The sequence below is a fragment of the Saccopteryx leptura genome, chromosome X (assembly GCF_036850995.1).
Source record: "Saccopteryx leptura isolate mSacLep1 chromosome X, mSacLep1_pri_phased_curated, whole genome shotgun sequence".
Lineage (NCBI taxonomy): Eukaryota > Metazoa > Chordata > Mammalia > Chiroptera > Emballonuridae > Saccopteryx > Saccopteryx leptura.
Window position 1 is genome coordinate 99,060,147 of NC_089516.1, and position 25,619 is coordinate 99,085,765.

The 25,619-nt window shown below is 35.6% G+C and overlaps 1 protein-coding gene across 1 annotated transcript in view; it reads left to right on the forward strand.

Moving 5' to 3' along the window:
- The window catches only part of COL4A5 (collagen type IV alpha 5 chain), a 244,253-nt gene that overhangs the window by 98,284 nt on the left and 120,350 nt on the right, over positions 1-25,619 (forward strand). Inside the window, exons 2-3 of the mRNA XM_066356015.1 lie at positions 16,559-16,618; positions 25,049-25,138. Of these exons, the coding sequence (XP_066212112.1) occupies positions 16,559-16,618; positions 25,049-25,138 (150 nt within the window). The remainder of the gene's footprint in view (positions 1-16,558; positions 16,619-25,048; positions 25,139-25,619) is intronic.

The following is a 25,619-nucleotide window of genomic DNA, read 5'->3' on the forward strand; positions in this document are numbered from 1 at the left end:
TGTCTGTACTTATGCCAGTACCAAGCTGTTTTAATTACAATGGCCTGGTAGTATAACTTGGTATCAGGAAGTGTGATACCTCCCACTTTATTCTACTTTTTCAAGATTGCTGAGGCTATTCATCTTCTTTTTTAGTTCAATATAAATTTTTGAAATACTTGTTCTATATCTTTGAAGTATGCTATTGCTATTTTGATAAGAATTGCATTGAATTTATAGATTGGTTTGGGTAATATATATACATTTAAATGACACTTATTCTTCCTATCCTTGTACATGGTATGTGGTTTCACTTGTTTGTATCTTTCTTGATTTCTTTTTTCAATGTTTTATAATTTTATGAGCACAGTCTTTTACCTTTTGGTTAAATTAACTCCTAAGTACTTTATTATTTTTGTTGCAATAGTAAAGGGGATTGTTTCCTTAATTTCTCTTTTGGACTGCTTATTGTTGATATATAAAATGACATTGATTTCTGAATATTGATTTTATGTCCTGCCACCTTGACAAATTCATTTGTCAGCTCTAGTAGTTTTTTGACTGAGACTTTAGGGCAGTGGTTCTCAAACTTTTTGAAGTTGAGGCACATTTAAAATCCTACAAATAATTGTAGGCACACTATATACAATTTTCTGAGACATATGTTTTAATAATTAAGTCAAATATTAAAGAAAAAATATAAAGTCCAATCATGCTTTTATGGTAATTAATTAAAATAAATTTGACAAAATTAAATTTATTCTGACATTAAAAACATTTTTCTGTTACATATTTTGAGTTATGCTTTTTAGAATTTGTAAAAAAGTGAGGTTAAAAAATAAAACGACAAAAAATTTATCTGTATATATTTATATATATCTATATCTATCTATAGATACATTCTTAGTAAGATTTAGTGAATTTGGCAGGTCCTGGTGTGAATGCGTTAAGTTTTTTTCATTCTTATGTTTATAAGAAACATGAGCCTGATGTGTGCTAGCAATTTCTTCAATGTTTGGGCATATATTTGAAAGGTAAACTCTCATTTCCTCGTCAATACATTGAAGAATTCCTCTCTTTTTACTCTTAATTGTGTTGAGGGTAGAAAATCCTAATTCACATAAATAGGATGTTGAAAATTGTAGTAAAATGTTCAAAGCTTTTTTAGATATTGCTGCATATTCTTCTTTTATAGAAATTCAAAAGGCTTCAAGAGACAATTTCTTATGTTTAATCATCAATCCACGATCAGTGGATATAGCTGCCAGTTCTTTTCTTCTGTTAATGTTAAACCAAAATCACTTGAAGCTTCCATGAATGGGTTTCTAATCCAATTGTATTGTTCAGTGTTAAGTGACGGAAAATGCTATAAATTAAATACTGCCCGTCATTCTTCAAGTCCTATTTTATTTACACTTTACTTTTGCTCACTTCCAGAATTGGATTCTTCAATATCACGCTTCTTTTTGAGAAATCTATCCATTTTATTAGGGTGTATTTATCTAAAATAATATGATATGTTAATAATAAATATAATAATGATGTGTTAACAAAAGGAGCGGTATTTTCATAATAAAATGGTATAATAAAGTAACTATATTTATTTTTATATCTGGGCACATATCACGAACACACAGCTAGTAATTCCAGGTTCCAAGTGGGAACGGTGCAGAATTAAGAAAATACATGTAATTAAGAAAATATGGGATTGGGAGGGCCTGTAATTGCTGCTGACAAGAACAAAGTGTGCCCAAAACCGCATCTTGCTTTATTTATAGGGCAAAGTGAGGCCATTAGCAAATCTTAACTTTACACCAAACAAAAGATAGAAGAGACTTGCCTCCAGTCTTTCTGGGGAACATGAGGGGTAGTGTAAACAATCCAGCACCATAGCTTAACAGCCTTTTACAACCTAATCAGGCAAGTGAGGTGGGGGTTGGGCAGACTGTCAGCTTACAGCCATTCCCCCACACCTCTGACCCCCAAAATCTAAACTGCAAACACCCTGTTGGTTTTTTGGTCCCCAACAGGCACATATTTTTCTGGAATACCATAGGGTGCACCTGGAAATCTTCTAGGGCACAGCAGTGCATCCTGGCACACATTTTGAGAACCACTGCTTTATGGTTTTCTATGTACAGTATCATCAGCAAATAATGATAGTTTTACTTCTTTTCCACTTTGAATGCCTTTTATTTCTTCTTGCCTGATTGCTGTGGCTAGGACTTCCAGAACTATGTTGAATAAGAGTGTTGAAAGGGGAAATCCCTGCCTTGTTCCTGATATTAGGGTGATTGCTTTTAATTTTTGCCTGTTGAGTATGATGTTGGCTGTTGGTGTGTCATATATGGCCCTTTTGTTGAGGTATGTTCTTTTTATTCCCACTTTGTTGAAAGTTTTTATCATAAATAGGTGCTGGATTTTATGAAATGCTTTTTCTGCATCTATTGATATAATCATGTGATATTTATCCATCCTTTTGTTTATGTGATGAATCACATTGATTGATTTGTGAATATTGTACTAGCCTTGCCTCCCCAAAATGAATCCCACTTGATCATGGTGTATGATTTTTTTTAAAGTATTGCTGGATCCAGTTTGCTAATATTATGTTGAGAATTTTAGCATCTAAGTTCATCAGGGATATTAGCCTATAGTTTTCTTTCTTTGTGATGTCTTTACATGGTTTTGGAATGAGGTTAATGCTTGCCTCATGAAAGTAGCTTGGAAGTTTTCCCTCTTCTTGAATTTCTTGAAATAGCTTGAGAAGGACAAGTGTTAGTTCTTCTTTGAATGTTTGGTAAAATTCACCTGTGTAGCCATCCAGTCCAGTACTTTTGTTTCCTGAGAGATTTTTGATAACTGTTTTAATTTTATTGTAATCAGTCTATTTAGGTTTTCTGATTCTTCCAGATTGAGTTTTGGCAGATTGGATGTTTTTAGGACTTTATTCATGTCACCTAGGTTGTCCAATTTTTTTGCATATGGATCTTCATACTATTTTCTTATAGTCTTTTGTATTGCTGAGGTGTCATTTGTTACTTCTCCACTTTCATTTCTAATTTTACTTATTTTAGTTCTGTCTCTCTTTTTCTTGATTAGTCTGGTTAAAGATTTGTCAACCTTGTTTATCTTTTCAAAGAACCAGGTCTTGGTTCCATTGCTCTTTTGTGTTTGTTTGTTTTTTAAACCTCTATGTCATTTATTTCTACTCTGATCTTTATTTATTTCAGCTTTTTCTTGCTTCTTAAGGTATACCTGTAATGCTGTGAACTTTCCTCTCAGGACTGCTTTTGCTGTGTCCCATAAATTTTGAGTTGCTGTATGTTTGTTTTCATTTGTTTCAAGGAAATTTTTTATTTCTTCCTTAATCTTTTTGTTAACCAATTATTATTTAATAACATGCTATTTAGCATCCAAGTATTGGAATGTTTTTTCAGTTTTTTTATTGTAGTTGATTTCTAGTTTCATCACATTGTGATTAGAGAAGATGCTTGATATGATTTCAATCTTCTTAAATTTATTAATATTTGTTTTGTATCCTAACATGTGGTCTATCATAGAGAATGTACCATGAGCACTTGAAAAGAATGCATATTCTGTTGCTTTGGGGTGAAAAGTTCTGAAGATAGCTATTAAATTCAGTTGATCTAGTGTGTCATTTAAGGACATTGTTTCTTTGTTAATTTTCTGTCTGTATGATCTATCCATTGATGTTAGTGGGGTACTAATAGCCACTATTAATATAGTATTGCTGTTGATCTTGCCCTTTATGTCCATCAAAATCTGCTTTAAATATTTAAGTGCTCCTATATTAGGCATATAAATATTTACAATGGTTATATACTCCTTTTGGATTGCTCCCTTTATCATTATGCAGTGATCTTCTTTGTTCCTTCCTATAGCCATTTTGTCCGATATAAGTATTGCCACCTCAGCTTTTTCATTTCCATTTGCGTGAAATACTTTTTTCCATCTGTTCACTTTCTGTCTTTGTGTATCTTTGTTCTGAGGTGGATCTCTTGTAGACAGCATGTGTATGGGTCCTGTTTTCTTATCCATGCAGCTACTTTATTTCTTTCAATTGGAGCATTTAATCCATTTATACTTAAGGTTATTATTGACATGTACTTATTTATTGCCTTTTTATTGTTTAAATCTATAATCCTCTTTTTCTCAATTATTTTCCCCCATTGATCTTTTTACAGCAGGCCCCTTAACATTTCTTGCAGTACTGGTTTTGTTGTAATAAATTCCTTGAGTCTTTTTCTGTCTGGAAAACTTTTTATTTCTCCTTCATTTTTAAAGGATGGCCTTGCTGGATAAAGTAGTCTTGCTTATAGGTTCTTGTTTTTCCTGACTTTGACTATTTCTTGTCAATCTCCTCTGACCTCATGTGTTTCCTTTGAGAAGTTGAATGTCATCCTTATGGGGGCTACTCTGTAGGTAAATAAATGCATTTCTCTTGCAGCTTTTAGTATTTCTTTGTCACTTAACTGTGGTAATTTAATTATGATATGTGTTAGTGTAGGCCTCCTTGAGTTCCTCTTTAATGGGACTATCTCTGCTTCTTGAACTTGTGTGACTTTCTCCTTCTTCAATTTAGGGAAATTTTCAGCTATGATTTCTTCAAACAGGTTCTCTTTACCTTGTTCATTCTCTTCTCTTTCAGGAACCCCAGTGATGCAGATGTTGTTTCTCTTCATGTTGTCACCGAGGTCTCTTAGAGTTTCCTCAGTCTTTTTGAGCCTCTTTTCATTTTGCTGCTCTGCTTCTGTGCTTCTGTTTATCTTGTCTACTAAATTGCTGATTCAATCCTCTGCCTCATCCAGCCTGCTGTTGATTTCTTCTAGTGCAGTGTTCATTTTTGATATTTTATCTGTCATTTCTGACTGGTTCTTTTTTATGATTTCATTGTCTTTTTTGATGCTGCTATCTCTCTATTTAGGTGCTCATTATGTCCATCCATTGCTGCTCTAAGATCCTTGAGCATCCTAAAAATCATTATTTTAAACCCTGCATCTCTTAGTTTGGTTACTTCCATTTCATTTAGTTCTTTTTCTGGTTTTTCTCTTGTTGATTCATTTGGGTCGCATTTCTTTGTCTACCCATTTTATCTGTGTATAGACTCCTCCTTTGGGTGTGCTGCTTGTGTAGCTAGCTGAGTCTAGGGTTGGTGTTGTCTGTCACCAGCTACCAGTTGTGTTGGTTCTAGATCTTCTTGGGTTGGTGTCATCTGTTGTTTGTAACCCAATGTGGGCTACTTGTCTGCATCTACTCCTCTTTTTGTTTTTTGTGTCTGTGTTTTTTGTTCCTGGGTAGTATGAGAGGGGCCAACTTGTGTATAAAGATCAGCTTCCTCCTGTTTAGACCTGATAGCAACTCCATAAAAGCACCAATCTCCTTAATATTTGCTTCCAGTTTTCAACTACTCCACCTCCTCTTGCAGCTGCCTTGTCTTCCTAGAGTTTTCTTTAGAAAGAATGTAGTGTGTGCTCAGACTAGCTTCACTCAACCAACCCCTCTACTGGTTGCAAGCTTGATGTGTTAGGACAACTGATTTTGGGAATACAACATTAGTGGGACCCCCTACTTCAGGGGTCTCTTGGTCAGGGCCTCAGTGCAGGGAATGTGACCCCTACTCCATAACCTAATTCCTCAACCACTCCTGGATACACAAATTTTATTTCTCCCCAACAAGGTAAGCAGCAGGTTCAGATCAAATGAGGCCAACAGTCTTTCTGCAGAAGTTCTTACAGTTTATGAGACCCTGATAGCAGGGAGGAAGACTGAGAGAGTTCTCTCCTGGGGCTGACTGTGCCCCCACAGAAAGTGGATAAGCCCCTGAACCAGATCCAACAATAGGCTTGCAGGGACTCACACTTTGAATGTCCGTGCTCCAAGCCTCTCTCCCTTCCCCCTTTGGTGTCTAGCCCAGCAGGGTAGGATATCCAGCACCCAGGCTGGCTGACTGTGAAGCTCTACTGTATCCAGTGCATGTGAGTGCTGTGCTGATGTTGATCTCAGAGAGTAGAACTTGCCTCAGCTGGGTTTGGTGTGAGAAGCCTTTCCTTAGGATTTCACTCTAGCAAGGGTTGTTAGGTCCTGAACATATGCTCTTTGTAGTTGGCCCCTGGTTGTGACAGCCCTGGGTCTCCCTGTTAGGAACCTGGTGCAGAACAGTGGGAGACACTGCCCGTGACTGGCCCTCAACAACCTTCTTGGTGTTACAAGCCATCCAGAGTTTGTGGCTGCATCTGCTGCGTCCAGGTGCACATGAAAATTCCGGCTGTACACCTATGCTGGCTTTTACCCACTCTGGGCCTGGGCAAAAGTCCACTTAAAAAGCCAAGGTTCCCTGAGTCTTTCATTTTGTAACCTCTGTCTACTGGCTGCTTGTTGGGCTTGGCCACCTAAAAAACCTCTGCTAGAGTCTAGAACCTTCAGCAATTCTAGGATCAGGAAGGGTGGTTGGTGTGGCTCTGCCACTCGGCCCCAGGTGTCAATCTGTCCAGACTTTTTTCACAGACTTTAGTATGGTGTGGTCCCAGGAGTCTGGTGGTTGTGGCCTCTGAGACCCAGATGTGTGATCTGCTGGCTCTCCAGACAGTTTCTGCTGAGTCTCCTATGGGTGAAAGCACTAGTCTTAGACTCAGGAGCGTGGGGGCAGGTAGCTCCAGTCTCAACACCAGAAAGCTGAGTCACTTACGCGTCCCCTGCTTCCTGACCTCTTAGAGTACCCTTTGTCCTGACTGGGGTAGGGAGAGACTCCAGAGGGCAGAGCAGTTGCTTTTCCCCAGGCTGCTCAGAGGGGATTGCTCCACCCAAAAAAGATGGCAGCTGCAATATTGGAGAATGACTCAGAACAGGGGTTCGGGTGGCCGTCTCCCACAGTGTTTCTCCCTGGGCCTCCAACTTTATACTCTCCTCCTGCAACTCAAGTCCTCTCAGCTCTCCCTCCTCTGGTGCCCCAGGTAAGTGGCTGTGAACCAGATTTTCTGCACAGGCCCTTTTAAAGGAACCTGTGTCTCTGACAGTTTCATCTCCTTCTTGTAGACAGAAACCCGGTGCTTTTCACCACCAAATGCTGTGTGGGCACCTCTTCTAGGTTCTGGGGCTCTAGGCTGGGGCTTTAGACTGGGGCTCCGGGCTGGGGATGAGCACGCATACCCCTCAGGGCGACCCTCCGCACAGTGAGAGTCTTTCTGGACCCTCAGCCACCACTCGCTCCTGGGAGTAGGGCAGCCCTTTCTGCGTTTCCACCCTTCCTACCCGTCTCAGTGTGGCTTCTTCTATGATCCATGGTTATAAACTCCTCTTCCTTTAGTCCAACGTTGGTTGGTGGTTTTTTCAAGATGATTGCTATTTTTCTTTTCTTTTTTCTTGTGGGAGAGACAGAGAGAGTCAGAGAGAGGGACAGACAGGGACAGACAGAAAAGGAGAGATGAGAAACATGAATTCTTCGTTGTGGTTCCTTAGTTGTTCATTGACTGATTTCTCATATGTGCCATGACGGAGGGGGGGGAGTACAGCAAACCAAGTGACTTCTTGCTCAAGCCAGCGACCTTGGGCTCAAGCTGGTGAGCCTTGCTCAAACCAGATGATCTTGCGCTCAAGCTAGTGACCTCGGAGTCTCAAACCTGGGTCCTCTACATCCCAGTCCTACGCTCTATCCATTGCGCCACCACCTGGTCAGGCAAGATGACTGTTCTTAAATTAAGTTGCAGTCCAGTTTGGTCCTGAGAAGGTGGCATTTGGAACGTCTGCATACTCCATCATCATCTTGGAATCCTCTGTTTTGTAATTTGCTGTCGGTCTTATGACAGTACCTAGAGAACTAATTTTTTTTTCAAAATTTCACAAATTGTTGTTTTGCCAAGAAGACAGCCCACAGAAGTCCTCAAGCTGTCTTCAACAAACTCATCTCTCCCATAGTATCGTGTTGACTTTTGAAGAGTCCATTCTAACTGTGTTTTATAAAGTACCATATTCCAAATTTATCTGATTATTTCCTTATGTTGTGCCATTTTATACATAATTACAGTTAATATAATTACTGATATATCTCTTTTACTTGTCTTGCCTTTTCTAAGATAGCATTTTCTGTCTCTAACTGTCTCTCTTGTCTTCTTTGGATTTATTGAGTATTATCCTCCTCTGTTATTTTGGAATTAGTATCTCACTTATCTCCTTTTAAGGTTTCCTTTTGAAATTAGAATTCTTAGGTATAATGCTTATCTTATCAAAGTTCTGAACAATTACAAGGACAATACTTTGACTTTGCTCATCCTCTTCTGACTTATATTTTATTATCACTGAGTTTTTCTTCTAATTCCATGTTTTTGAGCCCTGCAATTATTATTATTGTTGTTGTTGTTGTTGTTGTTATCAGTAGTATTAGTAGTAAAAGAAAGGAAATAGAGAGACAGATTCTTGCATGCTCCCCAACCGGGATCTACCCAGCAACCCACATCTGGGACCGATGCCCAAATCAGCCAAGCTGTCCTCAGTGCCTGAAGCTGACACTCATACCAATCAAGCCACTGGCTTTGAGAGGGGAAGAGAGAAGGGAAAAAATGCAGATGGTCACTTCTCATGTGTGCCCTGTCTGGGAATACAATTATTTTTATTTGTTTTTTATAGTTAGTATTTCTTTAAAATCACCCACAAAGTTGAAACTTATTTTCTTCTTTATTCCTTTTGGAATTTTACACCTTACATTTCATTTCATTCCTTTCATATAAAGGACAATGTATTAAAATTTTTGCATTTTCTTTTCTGGGACCCGGGTTGTGTGACATGTGTTTTCAGTTTTTGTCTAAAAAAAAAAAAATCTGTATTTTCACTTTGTTCTTGAAAGTTAATTTCACTTGATAAAATATATCAATATGTTAAAGATGTCATTCCATAGTCTTTTGTCTTCCATTGTACTTTTGAGAAATATTCTATAAATTAATTTTTACTCAGTTCAAGGCAATCTATTTTGTTTTCTTAGTGTTTTTAACATCTTGTCTTGGGTTTTATGTTGTGAGATTACACTACTTTGCATCTGGTTTGGGATTTTCTTTTTCTTCTGTTGGACCTAATAGACACCTTGAATCACAGATACCTTTATTTCATGCAGACTCTATGCCATTATCTCTAACTATTGCCTCTGCTCCAGTCTCTCTCACCTGTTTTTTCTCATTCTAATTACTTGTATGCTAAATTTCTTCACTCTTTCTTCCACGTCTCTTAACTATTATTTCACATTTTCCAAATGTTTATCTGTGTGCTACATTGTGGATATTATATATGTTTTCTTTTGGGAAGTGTTTTTTTTTTTTGTTTTGTTTTGTTGTTTTTTTTGTATTTTTCTGAAATTGGAAACGGGGAGGCAGTCAGACAGACTCCCGCATGCACCCGACCGGGATCCACCTGGCACGCCCACCAGGGGGCGATGCTCTGCCCATCTGGGGCATTGCTCTGTTGCAACCAGGGCCATTCTAGCGCCTGAGGCAGAGGCCATGGAGCCATCCTCAGCGCCCAGGCCAACTTTGCTCCAATGGAGCCTTGGCTGCGGGAGGGAAGAGAGAGACAGAGAGGAAGGAGAGGGAGAGGGGTGGAGAAGCAGATGGGCGCTTCTCCTGTGTGCCCTGGTGGGAATTGAACCTGGGACCCCTGCACGCCAGGCCAACGCTCTACCACTGAGCCAACCGGCCAGGGCCATGAAGTGCTTTAATTTTTATAAATTTCTCTTCAGCTCTATGTAGTCTACTGTGAATGGCCATCCATTGAGTTTTTAAAATTTAAAATGTTTACTTTTAGAATTTATATTTTATTTCAATTAAATTATGTTACATTTGAAAAAGATTTTCTTGCACTTTATTATTTTCACATTTTTCCCTTCCATTTTTTAATTAAATATAATGGAATGATACAGGTTTCAGGTATACATCTTTATGATACATGATCTGTACATTGCATTGTGTGCCCATCACCCAAAGGCAAACAACTTTTCACCACCATATATTTGGCCCCCTTCATTTCCCACCACCCCAATAGCTTTACTAGTCTTAAAAATAGTTATTATATAGTACATGTCTAATAATTTTTGTATCTTAAATCTTTGCTTAGTAGTTTCTGCTGTCAGATGTTTCTCCTGTTTTCTGATTATTGTATTTTGCTTCCTTGCATACTTAGTGAATTTCGAGTTGGAAGGTTTATTTGCCTTTCAAAAAAATTGTTTTTAATTCTTTTACTTTTACTATGAAGGTATGGTCTTCTGCATAAGACTTTTATCTATTTCCGCCCAGTCTCTGGGAAGTCAAAGCAGTTTGAGTCTGCTCTAAATTTGCAGTTTGATATTGGTAGGCTACCTAGTTAAATGCTAATTTGAATTGCAAATCTGTATGGGGCCTGAATCTGGTTATAATTTCCCTAAGATTTTTCTGCCTGTGTTTCTGATGAGAGCCAAGATATTCTTTTCTTAAAATTCTCTGTGGATATGATTGTGGCTACTTTTATGTATGGTACACCCTTAGGTTGAAGAAATTATGAAATCAGAATCTCAAATTCACCGCATTTGGTAAATGGCATCAAGGCAAAAGTAATTTTATTAGTTTATTAGACATTTCCCTCCAGTGTTTTGATGCTTTTAAGATTTTAAAAAAATATTTTCAAACATCTTTAGTTAAGGTTTTAAATTTTATTTATTTATTTAACAGGCATATCAGACTAACAACTACATTATTGGGGAATTGCTTATTTCTCTATACCATAATTTAGTAGTATATGTCTTGGGACAGTTGAATCAGAATCACCAAGAGATGTTTATTAAAATTTTAGATTCTGGTAGGCAAACTTGAGCTTACTGAAACAATTTCTAAGATGATGTTCTAGTATGTGAATTTCTTTTGAGGTTCTTTAAGTAATCCTAATGTATACAGAATTTCGTTTTTATTTGTACTTTAAAGTCTTATATCTGGTATTTTTATTGTAGGAGCCTAAGATCTAAATTTAATGTTTTCTATACTTGTCTTAGTACCATATGTTGAAAAATCCATATTTTCACATCTATCTGATGTACCAAATGTTACCATATACTAAGTTTGTGTATGTTTGTCTGTCTGTCTGTTTCTGATCTTTCTATTTTGGTTCATTGAACTACCTATTCTTTGAGCAATACCATACTGTTTTAATTAGTGTCACCTTGTGATATGTTTCACTACATGATAAAAAAAATCTTTCTTAGTTTTATTTTATTATTTTCTACCTAATTAAAACTTTTAAACATGAGTAGAATTCCATCCTTTTCTTGCTTTAGCTGTCTTCAGTGACTTTGTAGAATTATTTTTTTAGTTTTTCAAAACGTTTTTTTTTTTCCCAAATATTGTACTTTTTTTTCATATTGACTTAAGAAATCCTTTGGATTGGAGTAGTTAATGTCTATTTTATTTGACATTTTGCTCACAAAATTTTTGTTTTTTAATCTTAGTACTAAACATGGCTATTTTCCCTCTAGATGTCTTTCTGCCTGTCCTTTAGAATTATATTTTCCTTCTCTACAAAGCTCTCATGAATACTCCCAGGCTCAAGAGAACCTTCTTAACTTTGATAACAATTATTGAATATACCACTCATTTTTACTTGGTAATTCCTATTGAATCACAGACTGTAAAAGCTACAGGCTACTTAAAAAGATTCTACTGTTTATCTCTGTCATCCTACCAAAGAAAAAACTGAGCCCTAGTGTATGAGAGTTACTTGTCCATAGTTTCCAAATGATTCAATTTCTGAAGTCAACTCAGGATGTATATCTTGTGTTTTAGAGCTCTTTATATTACTACTGTTTTCTATTTCTTTATTTCATTCTATTTTATTTTCATTTTGAGGGAGCCTAGGTATTTTCTTTTCTTGAACTGATTGGAAATTCCTTGAAGGCAGGCTTCTTGTCTACACAATTTTTTGTACAATTCATAGCCCTAATATTGTGCCTTCTGCTTATTAGGCAGTTAATCTATATTAATAGATATTGGTAAACAGCAAGATATTCTATTAACCAGATGCCAAATTGAGGTTCTTTTCTTGTGCTCATCACTATTATAATTGCATGAAAAGTGGTGTCTAGTGGTTGGCATGTGTATCACAATTGTATTTTTTTAAACAGGTCATGACTTTTTAAAATTTTCTTTTTCAGTTGCAGTTTGCATTTAGTATTATCTTGTATTAGTTTCAGCTGTATACCATAGTAGTTACACAGTCATATACTTTACAAAGTGTTACCCCTGATATTTCTAGTACTTACTTGGCACCATCTATAGTTATTAGAATACTATTGACTATTATTCCCTATGTTCTAACTTACAGCTCTATGATTGTTCTGTAACTACTAATTAGTACTTAATACTTCCACCATTTTTCACCTAGTTCTCCAAACTGTGTGTACTAGAATGTTTATAACCTAGATGGGCCTGATCAGGCGGTGGCGCGGTGGATAGAGTGTCGGACTGGGATGCAGAGGACCCAGGCTCAGGACCCTGAGGTCACCAGCTTGAGCATTGGCTCATGTGGTTTGAGCAAAAGCTCACCAGCTTGGACCCAAGGTCGCTGGCTTGAGCAAGGGATTACTCGATCTGCTGTAGCCCCATGGTCAAGGCACATATGAGAAAGCAATCAATGAACAACTAAAGTGTCACAACGAAAAACTGATAATTAATGCTTCATATCTCTGCTCATTCCTGTCTTTCTGTCCCTATCTATCTCTCTCTCTGACTCTCTCTCTGTTTCTGTAAAAAATAATAATAATAATAACCTCCATGGGGTAAATAGAATATGTTAAATTTTTAAGTTGAACTCAAACAATTTTTTGTAATTATCAAATGTTTTAAGTAATGACATCTCTAAAGTATAAGAACATAGTAAGTAATAAAGAAGTGCAAAAAGATGAACTTACTAATTTTTAAGAATAATATTCTGTGTTATTCAAAAATGATATGTAAAAGTATTTATTTTAATTTGTTTATAAATTAGGTTAAGATTTGGAGGGGATATTTTTGGATACTGAGAAGTCAAAAATACAATTATAAAGAAAATCATATAATGTCTTTTCCATATGAATGAAATTCTATTAGGTTATTGCTTTATGTTATTCTCAGTAGCTTAATTTATATTTAAAAAAGGGAAATCACTTAATGAAAGATGAAAATGGAACATTACATCATTTTTTACATATAGCACCAAAAACTACACATACATATTTGTATACAAAGTGCAGGTATACATTTCCAAAATCAAATGTTAATTATTCTTATATTTACAGCCATTTTACATGATCACTATCCTTTACTTCTATATCTGTGGATGTGGTAAAGTGTTGATAACATGTACCATCTAATTTATATGTGGCTATGATCATTGACAGTTATTGTGAATCAGTATCTTATAAAATTTGTAAGTTTGTACTCTAAACTGTAGAATTCATGTATACAAAACAATATTATACATTTAAAATTAACTTTTGTTCCTGATACAATATAATGTGATTTTTGTGTATGAAATTATCCTTCTCATTAGAGATCATTGATATACTGTCTTTGTATCTTTATCTGCACTTAAACATAACACAGTGGTAGGTGTATAACAGGTAGATCAATAAGTATTTGTTGAATTAGTTAAATATGTTGGAAGAAGCTCATTCATCTTTAATGCCTATCAAGTTTTTTGGCCTCTAATAATGCTCAATTCAGGTTTGATGAGTAAGTGAATAAATCTATTTAATCTGTAATGTGGTTAATATAAAATAAGAGTATAAATCCTTACCATCTGTGTATACTAAATAATGGCTGCATATCAGACTTTCCATCAGAAATATCGCAAACACATCTTTTACTGGAACAACCTCTTGCCATGTGAGTGAGAGATTCCCCCCACTATCAGGTCATTATTGTTTGTTCTTTTTTTATTGTTTGTTCTTATAATCAGGATAAAGAATTCTAATATGGGGATGGCTTCTCTTTGCAGTTCATTGTGTTAGGAGTTCTGACTGGAGAGATGAGGTCAGCACTTTGATAATCATTGGGAAAGATACTCTGGTAATGCCTGGAGTAAATGAAAACATGGAATGTTGGGAATGAGGCTATGGTACTTTTTAAGTCATAGACTCCTAAGGCTGAGCATTGGTAAAAATTATTTAGTATATACATTATGTAAAAGTTTCTCTTTTTTGATGAGAAACAGACCACCTTATTGTACATCAATACTGAGCAATCTACATAAGTTAAACATATTTGTTTTTCTACATATTTGTTTTTCTAAGCAGTTATTCTTCGTGACAGAGTATAATTCTTTTTCAAAAAGATTTTATTTATTGATTTTTAGAGAAAAGAGAGAGAGAGAGAGAAAGGTGGGATGGGCAGAGGAGTAGAAAACATCAACTTGTAGTGGTTATTTCTCATATGTGCCTTGACCGGGCAAGGCCAGGGTTTTGAACCTGCGACCTCAGCATCCCAGATGGACACTTTCTCCACTGCATCAGCACAGGTCAGGCTAGAGTATAATTCTGAATGGCAGAAGTCATCTACTGTCCTCTTGTTCTATAGGTTCTTATTTTAAAGGGGATATTTTCTGGCTTCAGGACTTCAATTTTAGCGTGAGTGAATGAAATTGTTAGAAGTGGGTGTTATGAACACTTAGGCTGTGGGAACAGCATTTGCAGTAAAGCTTGAAGCTGTTAAAGACTGAGGTACTAGAGTGGGGGGCAAAGAAAAACGGTGGAAAAAATAGTATTGTGTATTTTATGATCCACGATTGCTCATGAGTTGCGGAGAAGCAACTTTAAGTGGCAGGCATTTGGAGCTAGTTGCCAAGGTTATTGCTCATATAGATTGATAGGTAATTTCTTACAAGAGATGATAGGACAAAAAGGAGTTCTTAAGAGCATTGACAGTAGCAAATCATATGAAATTTTATGAATTTCTTTTTCATTTAAAAATATATTTTGGTTTATTTTTGCAGAATTATAAAAATGTATTTTATCAAATACCATGTAGTAGCAAGGATATGAAGAAAAAAGAACCCTGTGCACTGTTGGTTGTACTACAAACTGATACAGCCACTATGGAAAACAGTGTGGAGATCCCTCAAAAAACTAAAAATAGATACACCATATCATTTAGAAATTCCACTTCTGGGTGTTTATTTGAAGAAAATTGAAACACTAATTTGAAAAAAAAATGCACCCTTATGTTCATCACAGCATTATTTACAATAGCCAAGATATGTGGCTGTCTCTAGATAAATGGATAAAAGAAGTGTGATTTTATATATATGTGTGTGTATACTGTATATTACTATGTATATATATTTATACATATACATGCATACAAACAGTGAACTGTTACACAACACTAAAAAGAATGAAACCTTTCTGTTTGTGATAACATGGGTGGATCTTGAAGGCATTAGGCTAAGTGAAGTAAGTCAGGTACAGAAAGACAAATACTATATGGTTTCGTTTGTGTAGAATCTTAAGAAACAAAATAAAACAAAAACAGAAGCACAGAAACAGACCAAAAGAATGGTTACCAGAAGGGAGTGGGTGAGAGGATGGGCAAAAAGGTGAAATAGGTCATGATAAGTTTGCATGGTGACAAGTGATTACTAGAATTAGTGATGTGTGATTACATTGTAAGGTAAAAAAATGTCAAGTCATTATATATTACACCTGAAACTATGTAATATAACTAATGCAATATTATATATGAACTAAAGTAATAACAAATTTTATTAAAATTTATTATTTGTTCATTGTAAAAAGTTCCAACAGAAATGTATACAATTAGAAGTGAAGTGGCCCTGGCCGGTTGGCTCAATGGTAGAGCATCGGCCTGGCGTGCAGAAGTCCTGGGTTCGATTCCCGGCCAGGGCACACAGGAGAAGCGCCCATCTGCTTCTCCACCCCTCCCCCTCTCCTTCCTCTCTGTCTCTCTCTTCCCCTCCTGCAGCCGAGGCTCCATTGGAGCAAAGAGGGCCCGGGCGCTGGGGATGGCTCCTTGGCCTCTGCCCCAGGCGCTAGAGTGGCTCTGGTCGCAACGGACAGAGCGACGCCCCGGAGGGGCAGAGCATCGCCCCCTGGTGGGCAGAGCATCGCCCCTAGTGGGCGTGCCGGGTGGATCCCGGTCGGGCTCATGCAGGACAAAAAAAAAAAAAAAAAAGTGAAGCTATGTCTGACTTGTGGTGGTACGGTGGATAAAGCATCCACCTGGAATGCTGAGGTCTCCGGTTCTATGCACTGGGCTTGCCCGGTCAAGGCATGTATGGGTGTTGATGCTTCCTGCTCCTCTCCCCTTCTCTCTCTTTCTCTCTCTCTTTCTTTCTCTCTCTGTCTCTCTTTCTCTCTTTATCTCTCTCCCCCCTCTCTAAAAATGAATAAATTTCCTATAGGTAATCATTGTTTGCAATTTGGTATATGTTCTTTCAGATATTTTTCTGGTATTTGTTTTACATGTTTGTATTGTTGAATTCAGTTTAGCTGTAAGTCAGTGTTTGGTTTTCGGGTTTATATTTAATGATTTTCCTCCCTATTTTTCTTCCCTTATAGGCTTGCTATGGGTGTTATCCAGGATCAAAGTGTGACTGTAGTGCTGTAAAAGGAGAAAAGGTAAGAACTGAGATGGATTTTTGCACACATAAGAAAATAATGTTTTTAATATATTTTTAATAAATAAATTCCCCATATAGATTCAGGTTATAGATTCAGTCCCCAGTTAGGGCACATACATGAATCAATCAATGAGTGCATATTTACTACAAGTTGATGTCTCTCTCTCTCCCTAAAGTCAATAAAAAAATAAAACAAAAGATTGTATTTCAGCACCTAATTAAATTAAATAAATTTTTCTGCACAGCTTATTTTAGATAGTTGTAAGTATTAGACTCTATCTCAGAGATGAGAAAATATTTTCTGTAAAAGCTCATATAATAAGGGTTTTTAGGTTTTGTGACCCAATAAGTCTCTGCCACATATTTCTCTCTTCTTTTTAAAATATCCCTTTAAGACTGTAAAAAAAAAAGAAACAGTTTTAGCCCTTGGACTGTATAAAACAAGCTCCTGACTGCAGTTGATCTGAGAGCTATAGTTTACCAACCTCTGATCAGTCTTGTTTAAAACACTTAATAAACAAAAGAAGGGAACAAACACTTTAAGAAGGAACCAAACATTTATGAGGCTACTAATCTATGCTGGATACCATGGTAGGCAGTTGTGTACATATTTATCTAGTCCATGTAAGTTAATGAGTGGTGAATCTCTATTTTTATCTCACTTTTTCCACAATAACACCCCTGTTGTATATATATATGATGTATACAAAACAAGTATTCATGAGGATTAAATAACATAAACCTAGCCACTATGAGTCAGTTCCATTGAAATCAAAAGGTACAATGCATTGTGGCCCTTTGAGAGTTGTAAGGAGAGAAAGGGGATTATATTCTAGTCTCCACTCTTTGGAACTTAATAAATATTTTTGAATAAGCAAGTGAATGCTACTGTTATATACAAAAAAGTTTGGGACAATATTTCAAGAGTATATTCTACTTAGGGATATAAAAGGTTCACTAGCATATAAAGTGTTTTTAAGTCCTGGAGTAAAGAAATCTGTTTGTTTTGTAAAATGATATATTTCCAAGCTCTGTTTGATCCATGCAACCTACTTTCTCTAACACCCATTACAGTAGCCCCCCTTACACATGATTTTACTTTCTATTGCTTTATTTACCCACAGCCCACCGAGACTTAAAAATATTAAATGGAAAATTCCAGAAATAAGCAATTCATAAGTTTTACATTGTGTGCCATTTTGGGAAGAGTGATAAAATTATTCACCATTATTTTCCATCCTGTCCAAGACATAAATCATCCCTTTGTCCAGTGTGTCCATGCTGTATATGCTATCTATCCATTAGTCACTCAGTAGCCATATCACCAGAAGGTCAGTAGTTGCCTAACAGTAAGTTTCAAGGCCTACATCATTCACCTCGCTTTATGTAGGAATTGTGTCATAACATATTATCACAAGAAGAAGGGTGAGTACAGTATACTAATATACTTCGACTGAGAGAGAGACCTTATTCTTATAACTTTATTCCAATATATTGTTACAATTGTTCTATCATATTATTAGTTATTATTAATATCATACTATGTCTAATCTATGAATTAACCTTTATCATAAGTATGTATGTATGAAAAAATATTACATATAAGTTTCAGTATTATACATGGTTTCAGACATTGCCTAATGGTCTTAGATTGTATATCCCCCATGAATAAGTGGGGACTACTGTAATAATTGAATAGTGTTAGGCAGAACACCTGCCAACCTCTGATCAATCGCTGGTCAGTTTTATCACTTCATATTCATTTGGAAATACCCCTAATTTTTGTGAGCAATATATTTAAATAATGTAGTTTGAAGGGAGTAGTTTTATAATAAGGGTGCTTTCTGTAATGGTAAATAAAAGACCAAGAGTGATTCATTTCTGATAAATAAGTAAACATAAGAAAAGTTACTCAACATTATTAATTAAGGAAATGCATAATAAAATCATAATGAGGTACAACTATGAACCCATTAGATTGCCTAAATATTAAAACAGAACCATTACAAGTATAGGCAAGGATGTGGAGCAACTAGAGCCATCACAGATTGATGGCGTAAATCTAAAATGTTGCAAACACTTTGGAAAATAGTTGGCAGTTTCTTAAAAAGGTAAACTTTTCTTATGACCCTGTCCACTTATAGGCCTTTACCCATGAGAAATGAAATGATATGTCTACACAAAATTTGTACATGAGTTCATGATAGTTTTATTTGTAATAGCCAGAAACAGGAAAAAACTCAGCTGCTCATTAATATATGCCCATTTAATATAATTAGGAGAACAAGAATATGGCAAGTGTCCATTCATCCATTACTAGGTGGATGAATCAAAAAACTTTAGTATATTTATATAATGGAATTTAAAAAATGAACTGTTGACACACACCACAACAAGTCTGAATCTCAAAATAAATATGTTGATTGAGAAGTTAGCCAAAAAGGGTGCATTTTGTATAACTCCATTTATATACACTTCCTAGAAAATTCAAACTAATCTATAGTGACAGAAAACAAATCAGTCCTTGCCTGGAAGGGGCGATATGGATAGAGGCATGTGGAAGATATTTTAAAGGGGGAAATATTTTTAAAAATATTTATAATACTATTTTAATATTTTAATTAAAGATGTTGTATTTTAGAGCAGTTTTAGTTTCACAAAAAAACTTAAAAAGAAAATTAAGATATTTCCTATAGTCCCCCTGCTCCTACCCATGCATACTCATACATAGCCTATCAGATACTCACATCCCCCACCGGAGTGGTACATGTGGCAGTAGATGAACTGACATTGATACATCATTATTACCCAAAGTCCACAGTTTAACTTAGAATAAACTCTTGGTGTTGTACATTCTGTGGGTTTGGACAAATGTGTATGCTGTATATGCTATCTGCCATTAGTCTGTATGATAACATATTATCATACAAAGTATTTTCCCTGCCCTAAGTATCGTTTGCACTGCCCCTGTTTACGTACCTCCCCCCACACCCATCTCTGGCAATCAATTTTTTTTATTATCTCCATAATTTTGGGTTTTTTCCAGAATGTTATAAAGTTAGAATCTAAGTTTGTAGCCTTTCCAGATTGTCATCTTCACTTAATAATAGGCATTTCAAGTTCCTCTATGTCTTTTCATGGCTTAGTAGCTCTTTTATTTTTAGTGCTGAATAATGTGCCATTGTCTGGATGTTCTACAGTTTATTTATCCATTCACCTACTGAAGGATATCTTGGTTGCTTCCAAGTTTTGGCAATTATGAATAAAGCTACTACATAAACATCTCTTTGTAGGTCCTTGTATGAACATAAGTTTTACACTCTTGGGTAAATACCAAGAAGGGTTCTTGCTGGATCATATGGTAAGAATATGTTTAGTTTTGTAAGACACCCCCAGCTGTCTTCCAGAGTTGCTGTACCATTTTACCTTCCCATCAACATGATGTATGTAGAGCAACCTTTCATATACTTATAATCTTCTTTGGCAAAGTCTCTGCTACTCTTTGGCCCCTTTTTAAATCACATTTTTGTTTCTTTACTGTTGAGTTTTAAGAGTCTTTTGTATATTTTGGATAATAGTCCATCAAATATGTCTTATGCATATATATTCTCTCAGTCTGTGGTGTGTATTCCCATTCTCTTGACATTGTCTTTTGAAGAACAGTTTTTTAATTTAATAAAATATATCTTATCAATGATTTCTTCCATGTATTGTGCATTTGTTTTTCTATTTAAAAAATCTTCATTATATCCAAGGTTACTTAGGTTTTCTCCTATGTTATCTACTAGATGTTCTATAGTTTTGTTTTACATTTAGGTCTCTGGTCCATTTGAGTTAATTTTATGAAGTTGTAACGTCTGTGTCTAGATTTATTTTTGCATGGGAGGTCCGGTTGTTCCAGCTTCTTTTGAAAAGATAAAGAATTTTTTTGTGATTGATGGTTATGTTAATTATTTTAATTATTACATATTTTACAAAACATTTCAATTTGTATACTTTAAATATGTGCAATTTATTGTATATTAATTTTACCTCAATAAAACTGCTTTTTAAAAGTCAGTTTAATGCAAAAATAATCAAATAGTAAATTCTGCTGAAAGGCTGTGTCCATGTGCACACTGCTAAAAACTAGCAAAACAAGACAGACACCTAATGAGAACAAGAAATTAACCAGTTGACAGCTTAAGTTTATGTCACAGTCAAACATCCTCAAAACAAAGTTTGCCCCTCTAACAGTGGAATCAGTATTTACTGTGAGCTTGTTGAAATGGAGATTCTGTCCCTGGCTAGTTTGCTCAGTGGATTGAGCAATGGCTCAGAGTGCGGACATCCCGGGTTCGATCCCTGGTTAAGGCACACAGGAGAAGTGACCATCTGCTTCTCTCCCCCCCCCACCCTTCTTTCTCTCTTCCCCTCTCTCAGCCAGTGGCTTAATTTGGTCAAGCATTGGCCCTGGTCTCTAAGAATAGCTCGGTTGATTAGAGCATTGGCCCCAGATGGGGTATGCTGAGTGGATCCCAGTTGGGGTGCATGCAGGAGTCTGTCTCACTACCTCCCCTCCTCTCACTTTAAAAATGCAGATTCTTGGGCTTCATAGCAGACCTACTCAATCTGACTCTGGAGGTAAAGCCAGATAATCTCTTTTTTAAGAAACTGTCCAAGTGGTTCTGATGGAAGTTAAAGTTTGAGATCTTCTGGACTTAGATTATCTTCATTTTGACAGTTACCAAAGAGCCACATTCTTGTTCTAATTATATTATATCGCATATGTATTTGTGGTATATAATTACAAAAACAAAATAAAAGTTACACAAAAAGACTGTAATTGTGCTATCAAATTCAATTGTTTTCATTTGTTCATTAAAGTATTTTCTTGCCCATAGGTTTATATAATGTTTACATTTTACAATATTGTATTATATAATTCATATTTTATTATAATCCAAAGTAATTTTAATCTCAGTTGTCCTTATACCAGTTTGTCCTAATTTTAATTTTCTTATGCTCAGAAATCCAATATTTTTCTGTTAATTTTGCATAGTCTTTGAGAAACTATTCTTAAAATATTTTTTCATTTTCATGATCATATACATTCTTATTATAAAGTGCTCTTTCTGTGAAATCATAACATTATTATGAGTGTCTTTGATTAGGTTTTACTTCTAAGTAAATTAGTCTCTTATCCTTCTTTTTAATACTAGCTCCTGGTATATAAACTAGCTTTATCACAAAATATCATTCTTTGTATAATTTCTGCACCTGTTTACGTACCTCCCTAACCCTACTCTGATTTTTTCTGAATTTTTGACAAAAACATGTGCTATACATTTTATATATTCTATTAAGGAAGTTCATTCATTGAATGAACATTTACTGAGTATTTGTTCTGTTGGATGCTAACACTACATTGATGAAAAGAGCATGATTGATTAGTTGAAGTGGTAATAAAGATATTGGAGTCAAGATTATTACAAATTTCTGGCTGAGATAGCTGGGTTGGTGCTATTTCTTGGAATAGGGGAGATGGTAAGAAGTTAGTGAATTTGATTGTTTATGTTTGCTCTCCGGAAAATTATACAGACTTCTCTTTGCCTTAACTTGTCATCTATAAAATGGAAATAGTAGCATTTACCTCATATTGTCATTGGAAGCATTAAATAATATAAAACATTGGAACTACTTAGAATAAACTCTGGCAATTAGAAACTCAATACATTTTTGCTGCTATTATTATTGGTGTTGAGTTGTAGGTATATGTGTGATATTCAAGTGAAGATGCAAGAGACAGTTGGCCCTGCAAGATGAGCGCTGAGGGAAAAAAGTGGTGATATTTGAGATTTCCCAGGGAAAGAGAGAGAAAGGACCGAAGAAAGAATCCAAGTAGTACCAACAGTTAAGGGATAGGCAGAGAGAGAAGATTATTCCACACATGAAATAATAATAATAATAATAATAATAGGTGAGTAAAAATGATTTTTATCCAAATATAGGCAGGCAGCAAAACCAATTTTTTTTTAAGTTTGAACTTCAGATATAAGACACACAACATTATCTTCTTTGTTTTCACTAGAAAATTACAGTAAAATCTAGATTAGTTTTAAGGATTAAACTATTGTTTGGCAGCTGATAGCAAAGGGTAGGCACACAACAAATATCTGCTTACTATCTGTGTTAGGAATTAGGTAAAAGACATCCCACCCCCAAACCCTGGAAGTCTTCTACAGTTTCTACTGCAGGAAACTTTCTACGTTTCTAAATTTGACTTTGGGTGATGGGTACACAACACAATCAACAGCTAAAATGTTACAGAGATGTTTATCTGAAACCTATGTACTTTTATTAATTAATATCATCCTGTTAAATTTTATTTTTTAAATTAAAAAAGAAAAATTATTTTTGCTACTCTCCAGTAGCTGCCTGTCTATCTTCCTTGGTATAATATTACTCAGTTAGTACATAGGACCATATTATTTGACTGAAGTGTGAGGAGATTTCAGGATATATAATTTATAGGTGTATGGTTTTATTAATACCAACACAATTAAAAATTTTAGCACCCTCTACTTTCCATTTCTATTTTATTCTTTTATCTATAACCTAGGAGGCAGTTTTGCTTCTGAGAAAATATAGCTCTCCTCAAGCATTATTCTCACGTTTTGGCAGAGATAGGTTCTAAATACTAGTGGAGATCCCGAAATGTAGCTATGTTTCTCTACATATAGAAAACTACTAGAACTAGATAATTTTTTCCTTATAGTTTCCTTTCTGACTATATGTGTGATCAGATTTCTACTACCAGTTCTACCAAGAATGGGCTATGCTATGATTTGAGGCAATCCAGAACTAAATTTTTTAAATCTGTTGTTTCTCCTCTCTTCCTCTATTTCCTTCAAAATAATTAAGTTGAGGTAGTTTGATGAATTCTAAGTTATTATAATTTTATGACTGATTAAAATATAAAAAGATGTGTTTATAGAAAATGTAGTGATACATCAGTAATAATTGTTGTCAAAGCTACAGAAATGTTAGACTTACCTCTAATTGGCTAACATTTGCTTTTTTGGCTTTGAAATAGTAAGTGGAAACTGACCAGATTAACCTTTTTCAAAGCATTTACATTTATTATACTGTGATTCAACATAACAAGGAATTTATTCAGTACTAAATTATCTAAGCTACGTCGACTGAACTTAGTACTTACCACTCACATATGCGCACGCACACACACTCACACATACACACTGGGGATATGAATGAAAGTCTACTGTATCTTTACCTTTAGCAGAATGTGCCCCCAATGGCCATTAGTTAATTGTCTTTTAGATATGGATGCTTTCTCTTTCTTAGATGCTGCCTAGGCTTGTCACTCTGGGTAGGACCTAGTGATAGGGTTCACAGATGAAGCCCAGAATCTCTGCGCAGAGACTCAGCCTTTCCGCTTTAAGAAATCAGAGGAACTGCTTGTAGCCTTCCAGTTGGGAGCATGTGCCTTGAAACTATGAACCCTTGGGGTTCTTAAGTTTAGAAGTGGTGAATTTGCTCTCTTTTGGGGTTCACACTCTTACTATGGTCACCTGTATGCAGACTAAGTAACCCTAATGTGTTAATCTAATAGTATATTAACACACATGGACGGTCTGCTACGTCCATCTATCTGGCTGTACAGATGTACACATTAGTCAACCTTACTGTATTAGATGCAGATAAGGTACTAAGGATTGGACCCTCACTGGTGAGTAGGCTGCCAGCCATCCTTTGTTGATAAATGCTATTGTCTGAACTGAGACTTTGGTCACAATTCAAATAGTAATTCTCAGTAAAATAATTACTGTTGGTTTTCTTTTTTTCTTTCTTTCTTTTCTTTTTTTTTACTATAAGCATATACTTCTTTTTTTGTATTGATTTTACAATCAGAAAAAAAAAGATAAAGCTTTTCATGTTCGAGATAGAGTCTTTTTGTGTGGATATTTTGTCTCCAATTAGCTAATGAATTTCCATTATGGATAATCCTGCAGCTACTCTAGTCTACAACAAATCTGAAAGCTTCTGTGACGTGTTTTTTTAACCCCTTTTTATCCCTGCACCATACTTGCTTCCTTTAACCTCCACAGACCTAGTTTCCCGGATTTATTACTATCATCCCTGTTAAGCTCTTGATGTCAATATGTTTAAACCTCACTTCATCACTGATATGTTTTTTACTTTTACAAAAAAGCATGAGATTTTATTACCATATGTGACATAAATTCAGAGTGATTTGCATTTTTTTACTCACATCTTAAAGGCTTCCCCATGTTAGTGGATACTGGGAATTTTGTATTGTTAAATTAGTTTTGTTTTAATAGTTGTTTGATTCTTTTGAATCTCAACTGTTCTTGTGCTTGAAAATTCATAAATGACCTTACCTTTCCTTCTTGTTCAATCGTAGGGGGAGAGAGGATTTCCAGGTTTGGAAGGTCATCCAGGTTTGCCTGGATTTCCAGGTCCAGAAGGGCCTCCAGGGCCTCGAGGTCAAAAGGTATGTGCTCAGTCACCAATCAGCAAGGCCAGAGGAGTTAAGCCATCTCAAATGTGGAAAGAAGTGTCAAATCAATTAAAAATTTACTAAATTATTGCCAGAAACTAATATTTAAATAAAATAGCAGAGTGGCTGAGAGTCAATGCTTTATATTACTGTCATATTCAAATGCTTTTGAAGGATGCTATTAATTTGATGTGGTTATTGGGATTCTTAATAAAATTTAAGTTCTGTCAGGATCGTAGCTGAACGGAAGAGAGCTGAACTGCCAGGTGTCAGTAGCTGATTAAGAAAGCTAAAATGAAAGTAACAGTCAAGCATTTAGTCACTTACTGTGACAGTGTAAGCAAAAAGTTAAAGCAGAGGAAGTGCCTGTCTTCCGCATCAGTGAGGATTAGCTGGATCAGCACAGACATGGGAAATTGTTTCCCTGCTGAGAGAGCTTGGAGCAAAAAACTCCTTCTGTTTTTTTATGGACCTA